The following is a 19,063-nucleotide window of genomic DNA, read 5'->3' on the forward strand; positions in this document are numbered from 1 at the left end:
CAAGTGGAGAACACTACCCTTATTCTAGTTGCACCTCACTGGCCCAGGAGGCCGTGGTTCTCGATCCTGAAGGGCCTGTCTGTAGAACCCCCCTGGATTCTCCCATTGCAGGAGGATCTCCTGTCTCAGGGTCCGGTGTTCTGTCCTCAGGTAGGACGATGGAACCTGGCAGTGTGGCTTCTGAGGAAGAATTACTGAAAGCCAAGGGCTTCTCAGACCGGTTGGTAGCCACTCTTCTAAACTGTAGGAAAAAGGAAACCCAGTCCATTTACTTAAAGGTATGGAGGCGGTTTAACAGCTGGTGTTCAGAGGGTTCCTTCAACGTGCACAGCCCTGTAGCCGTCCTAGAGTTCCTACAGGCAGGGGCGGATAAGGGGTTAGCGTTTGGAACACTAAAGGGTCAGGTTTCCGCTTTGAGCGTGTTTTTGGAGAAACATCTAGCGTCAGATCCTTGGGTCGTAAGGTTTTTCAGGGCCCTAGGTAGGCAGAGGCCGGTTGCAAGCTCCCCCTTCCCAGTCTGGGATCTTTCTTTAGTTTTACAGGTTCTCACAGGGGAACCTTTTGAGCCATTAGAATCTTGCTCATTAAAGCTGATCACTCTCAAAACGGTGTTTTTGGTGGCGATCACTACAGCAAGGAGAGTAAGTGAACTCGAAGCCCTTTCTGTCAGGGCTCCCTTTTTTCAGGTTTTTCCGGATCGTCTGGTTTTGAAGATGGATCCGGCCTTTTTACCTAAGGTAGCCTCTAGTTTCCACAGGATGCAGGAGATTGTGCTACCTACGTTTTGTTCAAATCCAGTTAGAGAACAGGAACACATTTTTCACAAACTGGATGTTAGAAGATGTGTTCTTTATTATTTAGACTGCACAAGTCAGTTCAGAAAGACTGATTCACTTTTTGTTTTATTTTCAGGGGCCAGGAAGGGTTCCAAAGCCTCTAGGCGTACGATAGCTAGATGGTTAAGGTTAGCCATTGGGCAGGCATACGTGGCAGGGGGATTAGATCCTCCAGCTGGGATTAGAGCACACTCAACCAGGGCGGTGGCAACTTCTCAGGCAGAGTGGGCTGGTGCATCTCCGGAACAGATCTGTAGAGCTGCAACGTGGTCCAGTTTTTCTACGTTTGTGAGACACTATAGACTGGATCTTCTGTCAGCCAAAGACCAAGCCTTTGGTCGTAAGGTGCTGCAGGCAGTAGTCCCACCCTAAGGTAATATACTCGCTTATCCTCTCTAAGGTGGCTGTCCTGAAAGACAATTGGGGAAAAATGGAATTACGTACCGGTAATGTCCTTTTCCAGGAGTCTTTCAGGACAGCACCGGTTCCCACCCAAATTGTTGCAGATCATCGGGAACTCATTACATGAGGCCGTCAGGTAAGACTTAAAAAGTTTATTTGTTTGACGTGCTCTTGTGTCTCCCCAGTTGGCTGGAGGTACTCTGGAAGAACTGAGGAACGAAGGGAGGAGGAGGCTTAAATTATGAAAATGAAGGCGGTGTTTCCTCAGAGGGGAGGAGCCGGTGTCTCTCTAAGGTGGCTGTCCTGAAAGACTCCTGGAAAAGGACATTACCGGTACGTAATTCCATTTTTTTTTTTTTTTTTTTTCTTTTTCAAAATTTTCCATCCTTTCTTTTATTTTAATTTTTTTTATTATTTATTATTTTTAGCAAAAAATAAAAGCCCTGGTGGTGATTAAATACCACCAAAAGAAAGGTCTATTTGTGTGGAAAAAAAAACATTAATTTGGGTACAGTGTTGCATGACCGTGCAATTGTCATTTAAAGAGTGACAACGCTGAAAGCTGAAAATTGATCTGGGCAGGAGGGGGTTTAAAGGGGAGGGCCACCCTGAAAAACAAAAAAATGTTAAAAATTACAAAAAATCTAAAAAAAAAAAAAATGAAAAAAAAATTTTTTTTTTACTTACCAGAAATGCCTGTTGCTAGGCACTTTCTCCTAATCTTCCTCTTCCTCCTCCGCGGAGATCTTCTGTCTTCTCTCTTCGTCGCGGCGTCTTCTGGGTAATGAGTCGCGCTGTGTTCTGGGAACTGTGTGTTCCAGAACACAGCGCGTCCCATTCAGAAAGCGCTGCGGGACTCGCGCATGCGCAGTAGCTGCGGGACTCGCGCATGCGCAGTAGGAAACGGGCAGTGAAGCCATAAGGCTCCGCTGCCTGTTTCCCTTACAAGGGATGGCGGCGCCGGGACCCGAGAGCCGAGGGACGGGTCGGCCTCGGGCGGCCGACATCGCGGGCGCCCTGGACAGGTGAGTGTGTTTTATTAAGTCAGCAGCTGCAGTGTTTGCAGCTGCTGACTTTTTTTTTTTTTTTTTTTTTTTTTATAACCGGCCCTCCGCTTTAAGTGGCCAGTAAGCAATTGGTAAATTATTTTAATGAAAAAGATGAAAGTTCCTTTTTCCTAATCGATATACAGCTGTCACATAACCCAGATCTTTCCTAGCCTGTCTGCAATGAAACCTAAGCAGGAGGAGCTTCTAATACTCCAAATGAATAAACAAACAAACAGCATTTGGGATACAGCATACAAATAAATAATATCAATAAACTGTTTAAAATAATTATACAAATATAGATTTGAAATTAAATCTTTATTATTTTTTTAACAATAACATGGTGTGGGCAGATTTATGCCAGTTACACTCCTCTAGCCTCTGTCTTAGAATTTGAGGGAGGTGAAGCCTCCATCAATCTACTTATAATATCCCACCTCCATTGTGTTTAGCTGGTTAGTGGACATGTAGGAGGAAGGAGGGAGTGGGCTGTCATTTGCCTTTTTAAATACGCCCACATGTGTGACTCTATAGTCACATGGACTGCTCGGATGCATTAGGGAGGAAATTCTAAATATAGACACTTACTGAAAACTGAGCATGTGCAGAGCTGCCAGCACTGCTCTACAAAATCCCCAAATGTATTGGGGACATGAACAGCAGGATCCACCAGGTTTTTTTCAGAATACAGAAGACAAATGTCATAATGACTTTGTCATACAACATTTATTGATAGTTTCTTATGATGTCGGGAAAGTGGCACGTTAAGCAAATTAGTTTTTTATTTTTTTCAAAGTTTCCTAACTGGAGATCCAGCTAGTAACAACCCTTCCTATTTCAAGCTGACAACACTAAACTCAGCAATAGATTGAAATTCATCTGGTTCAGCAGAAACTGGACACGTTTCGATCCATCCATGGGCAGGCTGGTTGTACTGAAGTGGATCTATTGATCCACTTCAGTACAACCAGCCTGTGTTTTTTTATTTTGTACAATCACTGCTGCTGGCTATAGCCGTCATCAGTGATCATTGTATTCTGATGGCAGAGAAACCTTCCCCTGTCTGAGTACAATAACCCAGTGGGAGGGATTCCTCCCAGCAACACTGACTGTGTTGTTGAAGGAATCAAGCAATTTTCTTTCCTTCAACCGTTGGTTGAAGGAAATAAAATTGCCTAATCTATGTCCAGCCTAAGCCACTTCCTCCCAGTTAGCAAGGATGCTGTCAGACTGCTATGTGTGCTTGTTTGGTTGATCGTTGGGCTGTCTATTACACAGTACACTGAAAATTGAGAAGATCACTTAGCATTTGGCTTATATAATAAGTAATATGTTTATATTGCTATGCATATTTTCTAATGAGTTAATAAGCTGATGTTTTATCATTTTGGGCTCCTTCCAGGCTCTGCCTCCCTATGCCTATTGATGTAGTATATACCTGGGTAAATGGTTCAGATCCAGAACTTGTTAAACAACTGCGTGATGTACGTGACCAGATGGAAGAAGAACAGAGGGCGTTAAGGTACCTTTAATGTTTTAAATTAAACCAAAAAAAATAATGAATAAAGAAGCTGTTTGCAAAAAGACTTTTATTTCTTGCCTGTTCAGTGGTCTCTGATCTTCACTCAGTTCAAGAGCTATGACTGCCAATCAGTCTTCTGCATCCAACATACATCCTGGTGTGTTGGGTGCCTTTGCTTTGTGGTTACATCTGCCAGCCCCTATGTATCTACTACTACTTTATCCTTTAGTAACATAGGGGTTAGCTGAAAGAACCACAGCTTTAATTTGAATCTACGTGCATCTTTACAATCAGATTAAGGCCGGGTTCACACTATAGCGATGCGGGAACGCCGCGAATCCGCGGCGTTTACCCGCATCGCACACCTCCCGCCGGCAGTTCACACTGCCCTATGCGGACGGCTGGGAGTGTCAATGTTATGTTAATGACACCCCCAGATCCGTCGGCATATCGCAGTGCGATCTGCCGACTCGCACAGGAATCGGATCGCATGGTGTGAACCCCCATGCGATCCGATTCTGTTGCGGACCCAAAAAAGGATCCCGTGCGAGTTTGCTGCGGGAGCGATGCAAATTCAGCCATACTATCTGTATGGCTGAACTCGCATCGCTACGGAGATCGGATGTGATTTGCTGTGCGAATCACATCCGGATCTCCCCCCGCAGCGGTGTGAACCGGGCCTTAGACTTCATGCACACCTGGGCTTTAAATAAACGCTGCTTTTATAGATGTTTAACGTTTTTTTTTGTTTTGTTTTTTATATTTATATATATATATATCTATATATATATATATATATATATATTTGTAAATGCCCCTCTATGTTAGCCTATATGTCCATGCACACATAGGCGTTTACAGGCTCAAAAAACATAGTCAGCGTGTTCAGGAGAGGAGCTTCTGAGGGGAGAATGCTTTATGCTCCTAAGTGCATGTATATTTACCTAATCGCAAGCATCTATTCCAGTGATTCTCAACCAGGGTTCCGTGGAACAATAGGGTTCCTCCAGCGGTTGCTAGGGGTTCTTTCAGCATTGGGCAATTTCTGCCCCTCATATAAGTTCCCACTGACACCATTGATCTTTTTAGCTATCTGTAAGGAGGTAATTCTTCCCAATGACCACAAGTGTAAGGACCATTCATCTTACTGACCATCACACTAATGTGGCCATTCTCAACCAGGGTTCCTCCAGAGGTTGCTAGTTTTAGTAAGGGTTCCTCGAGACCTGAAAATAATTTTTGGGGTTCCTCCAGGGTTAAAAGGTTGAGAAAGGCTGATCTATTCATTCCAGTGGCCAGAATAAATTAATATTCTAGCCAATAAAATACATGACCGATCAAGCGATTGATGCACCTGCAAGCGTCTAAATGTGCCTTAACGCAGGTGTACAATGTGGTTTTTGTGCACTTTTTTTTTTAAAACGGCTTTTCTCCTCCCAGGAGAAAAGGCATTCAGGGGAGCTCAGCAAACGCTCAGTGTGTATGAGGCCTTATATTACTGAAGCTGAGTAACAAAATGTCTCGCACTCCACTTTGAGTGCTTTCGTCATATACCGCTTCCTCCCAGTCTGAATATAGGTATCAGATATTCCAACTGCTCCTAATACTTGTTTGGTTGCTGAACATGGACTGTTTTATTGAAAACCCTTGTACACAGGTAATACTCTGGACAACCCCCCCCCCCCCCCACCTTTGCATTCAGGGTGAGGTAGACTGTCCAATCAGCAGTGAGCTTTTGGAGGAATTCGCCCCCACCAATCTCACAGCTAATCTACATACACATCCCATAATATTAATATCCAAGGCAGACAGACAGAATAGAACATTGGAATACAGCCACACCCCAAATAACCCAGCAAAGAGTACACAACAAAATGAGACAACATTCTTATATATATATTTACATTCCAGTGTGGCTGTACAGTAAGTCCGATTAGTACAGATCAGACTGGATTTCTCAGTCACCCTGTGTCTCTAATAGGGGCACAGGGTGACTGAGAAATCCAGTCTGATCTGTACTAATCGGACTCACTTAGACATAGGAGGTGCATGGGGAGCTTTTCCCAACCACCCCAAGGGATTCTGGGTTCCATGGGTCCCCCCTCCGTCACACTGAGAATACACCGATCAGCCATAACTTTATGACCACTGACAGATAAGGGGAACAGCATTGATTATCTTATTACAGTGACATCTGAAAGTTTGTAAGATATATTGGGCAGCAAGTAAACTTGTCCCTGAAGTTGATGTGTTGTATATGGGGCTTTGCAGCTATAGACTGGTCAGAGTGCCCACGCTGACCCATGCCCACAAGCAAAAGGGCCTATGGGCATGTAAGCATAAGAACTGGACCATCGAGCAATGATAGAAAGTAGCCTGGTCTGATGAATCACATCACTGGCATTTACCTCTGAAACAATGTGACTCAAAAAGCGCACCAAAAACGCAGCCCTGGTGCATTTTTGATGCGTTTTCCATTGATTTCAAGGGGAGGTGCATTTTTTAGACACTTTATAAACAGAGCATCAGAGATGCAGCATACAGTACTTTTCAGATACCACAAAATATCTTCACAGGTCTAGTGGTGTCCACGCCTCAACAGATCAGGACTGTTTTGGTGGCAAAATGGGGACTTAAGTAATGGCTGATCAGTGTATTTCTTTATAAAAAAAAAAAATCCAGTTTATTGCATTTTTGTAGATAAACTCATACAAAGAATAAAAACAAAGTACTTGACAAAAGATTAGCGGAACAACTGCGTGAGGGTTCAACTCATAGTCTTGCAAGAAAATACATCAGAATGTAGGTATGAAGACAGTGGATGTACACTTTATTAAAGTTGTGCCGCTCTCTGCGATACATAATGTCCTCTAGCAATCATATATTTAGTAATAGTAAAGATTTGACCACATAGAGTATTCATATTCATTCCGGTATATGAGCCATAGAGAAAGGTAGTGACTCACTTGAGTAGTTAGGCGGTCAAGGGTTCAGCAACACATGTATGCCATACCTTGTCATATTTTGTGGCACAGGCCCTGTTCATGTATTTATCTTTGTATAAGGGAAGAATATTATTGTTTACAAATTGTTTCCACTGTGACAAAAATGGGGTAGAGGGTTTCTTCCATTGCTTGGTTATATTTTTCCTGGCATAAAAGAGAAGCAGCCCAATTAGTACGGTCGGTACTATAGTTTCTACTAGCCCCAATAGACATACTTCCATTGAGGGCTGGATTGAAGTAGAGGTTACCAGACCTAACAGCCAGAAGCTCTTCCCAATATTTACTGACCCTGGAATGGTGCCAAAAGATGTGTGAAAAATCTCCCGGTGAGGTACCACACTGCCAGCATTCCAGTGAAATATCTGCGTTCATCATGTGAAGCCTATGAGGTGTGAAATATACTTTATGTACAATTTTAAATTGCACAAGACGGTCACGTATTGAGACCAAAGATATGGAAGGGAAGTCCCAAACATCATCCCAGTCATCATTATCCAGTGCCTCACGCTCCCTGGAATGTCATGTTGCCAGCAAGCCCAGAGCCCTGCTAGAGGCAGCAGTGACACAAATATTAGATGCGAATAGAAGTGTGAAGTGGGCTTCTCGCCACACTCTGTTCGGAGTGTTCTTCGAAACCCCAACTGGACAACCATGCAAGAGGATAGTGGAAATTTTCCCGCAAAGGCATGAGAAAGTTGTAGATAATGAAAATGATAATAGTTAGGGATATTATATGTGGAGTAAAGTTGAGTTGAGGGGATTAAGGACTGGTGTGATAGTACTTGTGAGATTAGTTTAATACCATACCTGATCCAAGCATAGGGGTCTGATATCTTGTAAATGTGCGACAGGTTGGGATGCAGCCAAATCGGTGTGTTAGGGGAAATAGCTGTTTTTTGATAGCCCTCACCAGCTAGTCCCGCCCTCCAAGCCCCACAGAGTAGTAAGCATGGAAGGAGTCAGATCATAGGGGGCTCACGTGATCCTCTGTAGACCAAGAATTGAAGTGCTTCCAAGGACCTGAACACTGCAGCCTCCAGCATTGTGGACGAGTTGGACAAATCAGGACTCTGCCTCCAAGCCACAGTTACCAATTGAGTAGCAAAAATATTTGTAGCAATCGGGAAAGGCCATACCACCCTGTGTACATGGTCGCATCAAGATGCTCGGTTTGTATCTGGGCAGCTTGGGACCCCAAAGAAAGGTTGAGAAAATTTTGATTCAGCTTTGTAAAAAATGACTTGTGTAGCCATTGTGGAGAATGCCAAAATAAGTAAAGGAGTTTGGGGATAATTTTCATTTTGATAAGCTTGATGCGTTCCAACAGGGACAATGGTAAATTCTCCCATGCCTTTAGTTTGACCTTCACCTAGAGTAAAAATGGAACTAGATTTAAGGAAAGGAAGTCCGAATGGCCTGGGAAGAGACCATAACGCCTAGATATTTAAAGGTATCCACCCACTGTAAAGGAGTATCCAGGGGGGCTGTTGTCTTAGCTGCTTGGTCAATTGGAAATGGTAGAGACATGGACCACTTAACCTTGAGTCCTGTGAACGTAGTGAAGGGGTCTAAAACTTGTAGGGCCCCCTGTAGCAAAGAACTTGCATCATTTAGAAAGAGCAGCATGCCATCCGCGTACAGGGCGACCCTCTCCTCCAGCAGGCCTATACGAAGTCCCCTAATAAGTGGAGAGGTGCGTAGGGCCTCAGCCACTGGTTCAATGGCTAAAGCATATAATGCCGGAGAGAGAGGGCAGCCCTGTCTAGTTCCCCTATACAGCCTGGAGGGAAGAGACAGACTTCCACCCAGGCATACAGATGATGGATGGGGGACAGCTATAGATCATCTGGAGCCATTTAATAGATTGCAGCAAGGACTGTAAAAAGGCTGTACCAGTGCCTCACGCTCCCTGTCCGAGAGCCAACCGAGTGCAAAGGGATCTAAAAAAATCTATCAGAGCATTAGGCCGAAAACCGCAATGTAGAGCAGAGGCATAAAATGGAAATCCTCTGGAAAATATCTAGAATGTCTGAGGGGGAAGTCACTGTCTTTCCATCAGGTGTAGTAAGTTCAGATATGAGCGTGAGTGGTCGGTCGTGTTGGGCCATCATGGCTAGTAAGCGGGCGTTCCTATCTCCCTGCTCGAAAACACTCTGTTTATTTTTGTACACGTCAGGTCTGGTGAGCTCCAACCTACAATTCTCTTTGAGCAGCCAACAAAAGATCAAAACTGCCTGTGGTAGAGTCCAAATTGTAGCTTGTAGTGCGGTCGGTTACCAACTGTTGCAGCGACAGAGTAGTGGCCGACTGTTCCTTTTTGATAGCTGCAATGGAAGAAATATATTGCCCTCTCGTTTAAGCCTTAAAGGCATCCCAGGTACTTTTTAGGAGAGGAGGGCCCCGTATTATGCTCCCAAAATTCAGCCAATAAATTTTTTCAGCAAGATCTGGATGGGAGACCCAGTGTGAACCCACCTGCCACAGTGCCGTGTTGCGAGAGGCAGAGGAACAAAGCACTATGGCTAGGGGGCAATGGTCAGATAGGCCACTAGGCAAGTAATACACCTCCATTACATCTGCTAGGAGTGAGCAATTGGAAAAAGCTAAATCGATGCGAGAGGTGGTCTTATGGAATGCAAGAAAAACAGGAGTAGGACCTTGTGTTGGAGTGTTTCCACCTCACAAATATCTATGAAAGCCACCACCTGAGCCCAGGCAAAGAGATCCATAGAATACTTTTTGGAAGGGGTGGGCCTATCCAGATTGGGTGACAGTGTAGCATTAAAGTATTTTTGCAGGGCAGAAGGTGGTGATCCTCTCCAGAACTGCATATAAAATTGCAGGTGAAAAAGGAGGAGGAACATATGATAACCACTATATATCTTCGAGACTATAGTGTGAAAACTAATAACAGAAATTTACCCTGAGGATCAATATGTATCTCTTTAATCAAGCATGGAGACCATAACTCCCCTGGCAAATATGGAGTAAGTGGCATGAAATGCCTTTTGTATTCACAGCTTTTTTAAAGTTAGGATTTTGCTGCCCATGAGGTGAGTCTCTTGCAAGAGGATAAGTTGGGGCGAGTGGGATTTCATGTATTGAGGTTCCACAAAAGAACAGTAAAGGCGTCAACATCACGTGTAGCCATAATGATAATCTAGCAGTGGTGAGTTACTGTGCTGACTGTTACCGTTTGCTATTGTTACCACATTTTCATCTTAATTTTTATCCTTTATTAGGAAAAAACGCTGGAATTCTGATAACTGTCTGGAACCTGGGTGCTGTCTGCACCAGCTCCACGCTCATTCTCGTGCCTGTAAATTAATTTATCCAATGTCACCAAGTGTTTGCCAAGTGCTTGCACTGGGTGTAAATATCCTGTGAATATCCTTGTGTGGTAGAAGTTTTGCAATCTGCATTCCATGCTGTAGCTTATTTATAAATATTTTAAAAGAAGTTGAATGTCACAAAGTATTGTGGGACATTTTTTTAAGAAAATTAGCTACACAATTAAATCAGGCAGCCTCTCATTTATAAAAGTCTATGCAACAGTTTTAGGGCTTGTTGACGTAAGTGACTGCGTTATAACGCAGCAGCTGGTGTGCATTGGGTTCTTTTGTCTCCAGTTTTTTGCGTCTGTAGCCACCATGGTGGGTTGCAGTGTAGTGTACTTCGTTACTGTAAAGAGATGCGCAATAATTGGTCAGGGTCAGGTTTCATTCGGTTGCATCTTTGTCTTCATGCTTTCTAATGCAGCACCTATTGTCGCATAGAATTACCATTTCAAAACACCCAGTGGAGCATTAGCAAAACGACTTCCAGCTTCTGTCATACTGTTTTGTGTTTTGCATAATGACATTGCATCAATGATCATTCCAAAATTATTATTATTTCGGAAAACATCTCTTAATGGTTCTCATGTCAATAAAATTCTCAAGCTGGCCAGCTGTTGCGGAACTACAGGTTCCATCATGCCTCTGCCTTTGGGAGTACTGCTTGCAACTGTTGGCAGCTTGCAATGCCTCATGGAACTTGTAGTTCCGCAACAGCTAGAGGGCCACAGGTTGAGCACCCATGTCCTAGACAGAGGAAACTGATAGATTTTATTCATTCAGCCCACAGGGTGAGCAAAAAACATCTGCATGCATGACTATCTTTAGTCATAACTTTAATGCTGTTGTGGACATTTTTATTAATGTATGTTGTGAGATGTTCCCCAGTGTCAGTTTTGCTAGAATACGCTCATGCGAGCGTATTCGCACATACAGACGTTGGTGGAAGACCATTGACTGTGGAGATCTTCCCGTGGACACGGCAGATATGTTTGCTGTTTCAGGGATGTTCGTTTATGCCTCACCAAGAGACTGACCACCTCATAGCGATTGTATTAACTCTCCTAGTAAACAGATCTGAGTACATTGGAACCATAGCATAACCATACCAAAATTATGGCCCACTGAGCCATGGTAGAGTGCTGTTCGCGTCATTGGTAGCGGTGGGAATGTGCACACAATTGTGTTCAGAGCCAGGTAGTTAGTGTCCAAATTGTGAGACGCTTTGGGATTGATTTACTAAAGGCAAATCCACTCGGCACTACAAGTGCACTTGAAAGTGCAATTGCTGTAGATCACTGTAGATTTGAGGGGAAGCTCTGCAGATTTTATCATGTTCAAGCAGAAATGCTGTTTTTTATTTTCTTTGCATGTCCCCCTCAGATCTACAGTGACTGCACTTCCAAGTGCACTTGTAGTGCAAAGTTAGTAAATAACTCCCTTTGTCTCACAATGTGCTGGCCACATGGCTCTGCACACGACCATCTGAACACGTCACTACTGGAATTCTATTTGAATATATACATGAGTGTAATTGGTTCTTTTGAAAGAATACAAGTGTCTGATTGGCTGATTCTGAAGCCACCACCTTCGTTTGTTATTCTTGTTTACAGTATAAATAAAAGCAGCAGATCGTTGTAGTGAGGATTTTGCTAAGCTCAAAGTGATACCAGCGTCTGTCTGTGTTACTTGGAGATATATAAGCGCTCTTTCCCAGCATTATACAAGAGAGCTATGATTGTGCTTACTAACTCACAGAATTATTTGCTTATCAAATCCACCACAATGCTAAGCCTGATCATAAACTAAAGTACATAATTGTTTTTTTTTTTAATCATTTCTATATACTTTATTTCTTTAGGGATCTTCTGGGAAGCAATAGAACTGAACCAACAAGAAAAGGGTAAGTATCCTTTTATGGTTTACAGTAAGGTTTCCATTCACATGGTGTACTTTTTTTTTTGTGTTAAAATACTTGTTTAGTGCTGTTGTCTTTGATAAAAGGCCTACACAGATCTATAAAGTGCCCTATGAATTCACTTACAAGTCGAAAGCGGTCTTAACTTTTCATTGAGAAAGTGGAAAACTAATATTTACCCTCCCCTGCCCTTTTCTCTGCTTTATTTCCCTCTATCCGCAACCTCGACCGCTTGTCAATAACGTGTTTTCACAGGGAGGAAGACCCAGTCTGACCTTGGAAAACCTACTGAAAAGCAATGGAATTCTGAAGTCAGCCATAACAAAGCTGGCAGCCATGAAAGTGGCAGTCTCACAGTTTCCATTGGGGCGCCCCTGCTCATCAGTGTGGAGGTTACCCACTTTCTCACTGAAAATATGAAACTTCGAAGATTTGTTTAAACACTTCAGCTCCGGAAGGTTTTATCCCCTTCCTGACCAGGCCATCTTTTGTGATATGGCACTGCATTGCTTTAACTGACAATTGCGTGGTCATGTGATGCTGTACACAAGTAAAATTGATGTCTTTTTTTTTTTCTTCCCCCACAAATAGAGCTTTCTTTTGGTGGTATTTGATCACCTCCTGCAGTTTTTAAAATTTTTGTGCTATAAACAAAAAAAAATAAAAATGACGGTTTTGAGAAAACAAAAAAAAATGTAAAAAAACGAATTTCTTCAGTTTAGGCCAATATGTCTTCTACATATTTTTGATAAAATTCCCAATAAGCATATATTAGTTTGAGTTTGCGCAAAAGTTTTTTTTTTTTTTAAATTCTGTTTATTGATTTTATGCAAAACATACAAACAACAGTGGACGCATCATGAGGACGCATCCACAGGCCTAAGGCCAGTACTAACTAACATCAACAACTGGCTAATCCAACCAAAAACCCCCACCCCCCACCCCCCTTCCCCCCCCCTGAACCCAAAGTCACAGCCCGACCGGAACCCTTGAACCAAACATATCTACTTCCCTTATGCACTCAGTGTCTGAATCCTACTATAGAGTAGTATTAACAGGGTACCCACAGGACTCTTCCCCATGTTGTCATGTATCAGCCGTGGTTCACATCAGCAAATATCACTGTTACTCTCAACCCGATCACACTCCCCACCGATTCATCCTACAGTGGTGCTGGAATCAAGCCAGGAGTGCCAGACCTTATCAAATTTCTTCATACAACCTCTGGCCTCATATGTGCGTTTGTAATATGGCAGCATCATGTTTACCAGATTTTTCCAAAAGGAAACCGTTGGGGCCCTTGTTTTTTTCCAATGCAGAAGAATGGATTTTCTACCATAAAACAACAGGATACTCCGCATCGTTCGCAGTGCCCGTGAAGGCACCACCTCGTCAACAAGGCCAAACAGGCATACACTAATAGTTTTCGGAATAGGTACTTGAATCAGTTCAAAGATACACAGAGTTATGTCTTCCCAAAAATCCTGCACAAGTGGAGTTTGCGCAAAAGTTATAGCATCTACAAAATAGGGGATTGATTTAGGGACTTTTATTTATTTTTTACTAGTAATAGCAGCGATCGCCGTTTTTTAGTGGGACTGCGACAGGGTCAGATTTGTCCACAATACATTGATCAGTGCTAAAAAAAAATGCACTGATCCCTGTATAAGTGACACTGGTGGGGAATGGGTTAATATCAGGGGTGATCAAAGGGTTAAGTGTGCGCCTAGGGAGTGATTTCTAACACTGTGCAGGATGGACTGACTGGAGGAAGAGAGACATCTGTGCTCCTGATTAGCAGGAACACAAGATCTCTCTCTCTCTCTCTCTCCATCTGTGACAGAACAGTGGTCTGCCTTGTTTACATAGGCAGACCGCCATTCTGCCTCTCCTACGTACAATTGGCGAGTCGCGGCGGCCACTGGACCCGCTGATTTGGCCTCCGCTGTATCCAATCACAACAGGAATCATGTACAGGTACGCGATTTTGCGCTTAAAGAGGAGTTTTCCTTAAGAAAAAAAAAATGAAAAGTCAGCAGCTACAAATACTGCAGCTGCTGACTTTTAATAATTGGACACTTACCTGTCCCAGGATCCAGCGATGCGGGAGAATGAAGCCCCGCTCGTCCCCCCCTCCTCTTGGCGGCGCCGGCATTGCAACTGTGGGCACCTGGCTGTGGCTTCACAGTCGGGGCACCCACTGCGCACCATGATTGGCCGCACAGTCATCTGGGACCTGTCCCAGATGACTGACAGGAGGGAGGGGGGCAGAGCTGGGCCCTTCCTGCTCTTAGGGGAAGTGACGGCAGGAGCCCAGGCACTGAAGGAGGCAGACTATGAGGGACCCCTAGCAACAGGCATTTAGAGGTGAGTTAAAAAATCCAATTTTTTTTTTATTTTTTAGGAATTTTAAGCATTTATTTTTTGTGTGGAACACCACTTTAAGTGCCACCCTGCCGCTGTAAATGTATGTGGGCGGTCTTTAAGTGGTTAAGTAGATAGTGTTAATAATACATTGCCTCGCAAAAGTGTTCTGATACTTGACCAGACTGAAAAATTTGTGGGAGACACTGGGGTTGATTTACTAAAACTGGAGTGCAAAAATTTTGGTGCAGATCTGCATAGAAACCAATCAGGTTCCAGGTTTTATTTTTTTTTGTCAAAGCTTAATTGAACAAGCTGAAATTAGAAGCTGACATGCACAGCTGCACAAGATTTTGCACTCTCTGGTTTTAGTAAATCAACCCCATTGTTTATTGTGACACACCTTTTCACCTTTTCCAGCATGGACTTCCTATCCAGCTCTCTGTATTCAGTCACATGGCTTCTCAGAGCAACAAAGGAAATCAGTGCTGGAAAATGTCCCTCTGTCAGATGATGTGGTTGCAGGTCTGAACAGGTACAGGTATATAATTGTCATTTATTGAGAGCCCCCTTTGATGTCTTGTAAATTATATGCACTCTGGGCCACCAGAACATCCTTTTAGTACTGGCTCCGTGGACTAATTCCCTCAGCCCAGCGCTCCCCTAAGGCAGAAAAATGTTTCTATTTTTTTAATTATCCAGAAATCCATACTCTGGTCATATTGGTTCCCATACGCTCTAGGGGCATGGATAACTATGCTAAGAGCCCCCTGTATTGGCAGCTTTTCTCCATGCTTCAAAATGGCAAAACACAAGCAAATTTCATCTGGTTCCTGATGAAGTGGCCAAAATTTGAGCCATGATTGACCCTGTCAACACCCTCCCACCGAACTGGGCAGAAAATTGTTGGGTGAATAGTAACTGCATCCAATCAGATGCAGACATTCTTAGGGCATTCAGATGCAGGCATATAAGCAGCTGTCATTGACTGAGGGCCCATATATCCTATTGGTACTGACTCAGAAGGCAGGCGCCACCATTTTTTAAAATTATTCATAAATTCATACCCAGATATGTTTTTACTGCATTTTTTACTAGCCCGAGGCAAGCACTGGCGCATTATGAGGTGATGCACATACTAGTAAATGAATCCATATGCTTTTTAAATTAACAAATATTCATTAAACTTCGTCATAGATCATTTTACTTCATAATCATTATTTGTAGAGAGGCAGTTTAACATTTTTATGGGATTTTTCCAGGGTAAAGTGCATGCAGTGATTATGCCCTTTCACTTTGCTCTGAGCTCTTTTGGATGAAGGGTGAACAAAGCCTGCTTGAAGCTGCTAGTTTCCTATCACAACTGTAAGCCATATATTGCCTATGACTGTGCAGACTAACGTTGTTTCCTGCCTAATTTATCTGTTGCTCAGTTCTAGTGATAAGATGCTGGAGTGTCTTCTTACACACTGTATTCGGGTTCCAATGTTGGTACTGGATCCATCCCTTCCTCCCAATACTACTCTAAAGGATCTGCAGTCTTCTCAACCTTTCTTCCATGCAGTGATCTCACTATTTCATGTTGCCAAACCCAAGAATCCATCAACTAATGTTACAGTCCTTGTCTTTGACACACAGCAGGATGGTAAGCATGCGTTTTTTTATAGTCTGCATTAAACCTGGCCTTTATATTCCACCTTAGCATTTTTTGTAACATCTTGGTGTCTTTTTTTTTTTATCCTCAGTTTTTATCCCAGTTGTTACTTATGGACAGTTATAAAGATTCTTTGGAATGTACAGTCCTGTTTTTACATTAGCAAATGTTCCATTTCAACTAAACTGGTCATTTGGGGAAAAGATAACATGCCAACATAGACGGCATCCGCAAAGATTTTTGAAACTCGGAGATAAGTTATCATGATACCCACCAACTTCATTCATAATAGTGTACTTCCGTGATGTTTTAGAAGTACTGTCCTACAGCAGAATATATGTTTTATTTGATTTATTACAAGTATTTACCGGTATACAGCGTTTTAGATGTATATTGTACATTCACATCAGTCTCTGCCCTCAAGAAGCTTACAATCTAAGTCAATTAACCGACCAGCTTGTCTTTAGAGTGTAGAAGGAAACCCACACAGGCACATGGAGGACATGCAAACTCCAAGCAGGTAGTGCCGTAGTTCAGAATCTAACTGTTGAACCTAGTGCTTCTAGGCAGGGGTGCTGTTACAGTTGTTTCAGCAAAAAAACACTCCTAGCTATTCAAGCAGTTAAAGGTATATAACTTCAGACATATATAGGTTGCTCCATATTTTAGAGCTGCAACTAACGATTATTTTGTCTGTCGACTAATCGATCTATTATTTTTTCGATTAGTCATCGACTATAACGATTATTTTATTTTTATTTTTTTAACTTAATCTAGTGTGTTCTTTTTGTGATTAGATAATTAATCCTTTGGATAACTTACAAAAAATAAGTACAACTTCTAATATAATATTTCAACTTTTATTAAATTTTTTCCAGAAAATACTTCAATGTGGTTGAAGTTTTTACAGTATAAAAAAGTGCCAAAAATAAAATGTAAACAACACTTCAGCATCAGGCACGAATAATGCCATAATGTCATTGCCATTAATACAGAGCCAGAAGTATTCAAAAATGCCATATAAATGCAACAAAAGCACTGCTGCTCAACACTGTGTGCAAAAACACATGAAACATATATACAAAAAGAAAGTGCCAAAAAATAAAATGTAACACTTTAGGGCATGAGGCATGAAAATGCCATATAAATTCTGCCTAACACTTTGCAAAACATGCATTCTAAAAGCATTATGTGGTAACTTTACTACTTTAAACCACATAATGCCTTCAGAATGCATCTTTTGCAAAGTTTTAGGCAGAAGTTATATGGCATTATGCCTGATGCCCTAAAGTGTTGTTTATACAGTAACACCACAAAAATGCTGGTCAACATACAATAACACTATGTAATCATTACATAGTGGTATTGTAGAGTGTTGAGCAGTATTTTTGTGGTGTGTTACTTGTAATTGTAATGTAAAACATACCTGAAGGGTAACATAGTTTTCAAGGAGCCAAGTCCAACAAAAGCACTGCTCAACACTTTGCAAAAATAATGGCCAATACATTGCAAAGATTACCTGAAGGCAGCCATCTCAACATAAATACAATGCAAAAGGTTGGGGGCCTGTGTTACTTACTCCATTGCAATGCTATATTATATAGCATTGCAATGGAGGAAGGTTAGCATATCAACATGCTCTGATGTTAGGCTTGCTCTTTTTTTAGTCACAATGTTGCCAGCAACTGAGAAAAGCCTTTCAGATGGGGTTGATGTTGCAGGCACAGACAAGTAACTCTTTGCCAGCATAGCCAAGATGGGAAACCTCTTTTCATTTTCCTTCAACCATTTCAGTGGATTTTCTTCCTTTGGAATAGTCTACTCCCCAAAATACATGTGTATCTCATTCCGCACAACTTCACTGTGGGTTACTTGATCTTAGATGTGACCAGTCATGTCATCCTCGCCATTACTGTGGTGGTCATCTGAATCTGAACCGAGCAAAGTGTCCAACAGAGACACTTGCCTCCTCTCTGAAAATTTCATGTCTGCACTGGCTGACTGTTGTTCCTCACATTGATGTTGCGTTTGCTCTTTCCCATATCTTCTTTTCACTGCAAGAGCTTGGACCTTGAGGTGAACTTTTAAACTATCCTCTGCTGGCAGGAATTTTACTTTGCGGAATCTGGGGTCCAGGGCTGCTGCAATAAGACATATATTTTCTCCTCCATCATCTCTGAATTTAGTTTCCTGCTCCCATCTTGATGTCATCTCCTGTTCAGCAACACTTTGGAAAGCCTTGACTGCTGCTGTCTCGCAAATTGTGCTCTGTATGGATTTCTGGAGGCCTTTTACCAGAGGAGGTAGAGCGGAAGCAGTCACATAGGACTCTCCACTCAAGAAAACAGTAGCACACTCAAATGGCTTCAGGACTTGTTCCACTTCCTCAAGTAAGCTCCACTGATCATGTTTTAAATCCAGGAAGTTCTTCCCTCATGGTGTGACATCCGGATCGGAAAGAGCTGCAGTCACAGTCCACCTCTGTTCAAGCAGGCGGCTGATCATGTGTAAAGTACTGTTCCATCTTACGGATACATCATATATTAGTGCATGCTCAGGGGTACCGATTTGTTGCTTTGCTTTAAGCTTTGCAGTGGCCAGCTCACTTTTTTTTTAAATGTTCCACAAGGCACTTTGCAGCCCTCAGGGTCTTGCTGATCTGGGGATCCCTCAGGGCATGGTTGACAACTAACTGCAATGTATGACCAGCACACCTGAGAGAAGAGATGCCATGCTTTTCTTCCAAAATACGCAGAGCAAGTTTTGAAGATCTCACTTCAACCCATTACCCGAAAATGGAAAGGGTATGACACAACTGCAAACCTACCAAGACATGGCTGTCCACCTAAACTGACAGACTGGGCAAGGAGAGCATTGACCAGAGAAGCAGACAAGAGGCCCGTGATAAAGCTGGAGGAGCTGCAGAGATCCAGAGTATGTGTCCACAGGACAATTATTAGTTGTGCCCTCCACAAATC

At 42.6% G+C, this 19,063-nt stretch overlaps 1 protein-coding gene across 1 annotated transcript in view; it reads left to right on the forward strand.

The window, feature by feature from the left end:
- The window catches only part of GNPTAB (N-acetylglucosamine-1-phosphate transferase subunits alpha and beta), a 144,535-nt gene that overhangs the window by 12,709 nt on the left and 112,763 nt on the right, over nucleotides 1–19,063 (forward strand). Inside the window, exons 3-5 of the mRNA XM_077472213.1 lie at nucleotides 3,690–3,809; nucleotides 12,011–12,052; nucleotides 15,865–16,076. Coding sequence (XP_077328339.1) covers nucleotides 3,690–3,809; nucleotides 12,011–12,052; nucleotides 15,865–16,076 — 374 coding nt within the window. The remainder of the gene's footprint in view (nucleotides 1–3,689; nucleotides 3,810–12,010; nucleotides 12,053–15,864; nucleotides 16,077–19,063) is intronic.

This window comes from Lithobates pipiens, unplaced genomic scaffold, assembly GCF_037356315.1.
Source record: "Lithobates pipiens isolate NorthernLeopardFrog02 unplaced genomic scaffold, aLitPip1_a1.2 Scaffold_8, whole genome shotgun sequence".
Classification (NCBI taxonomy): Eukaryota; Metazoa; Chordata; class Amphibia; order Anura; family Ranidae; genus Lithobates; species Lithobates pipiens.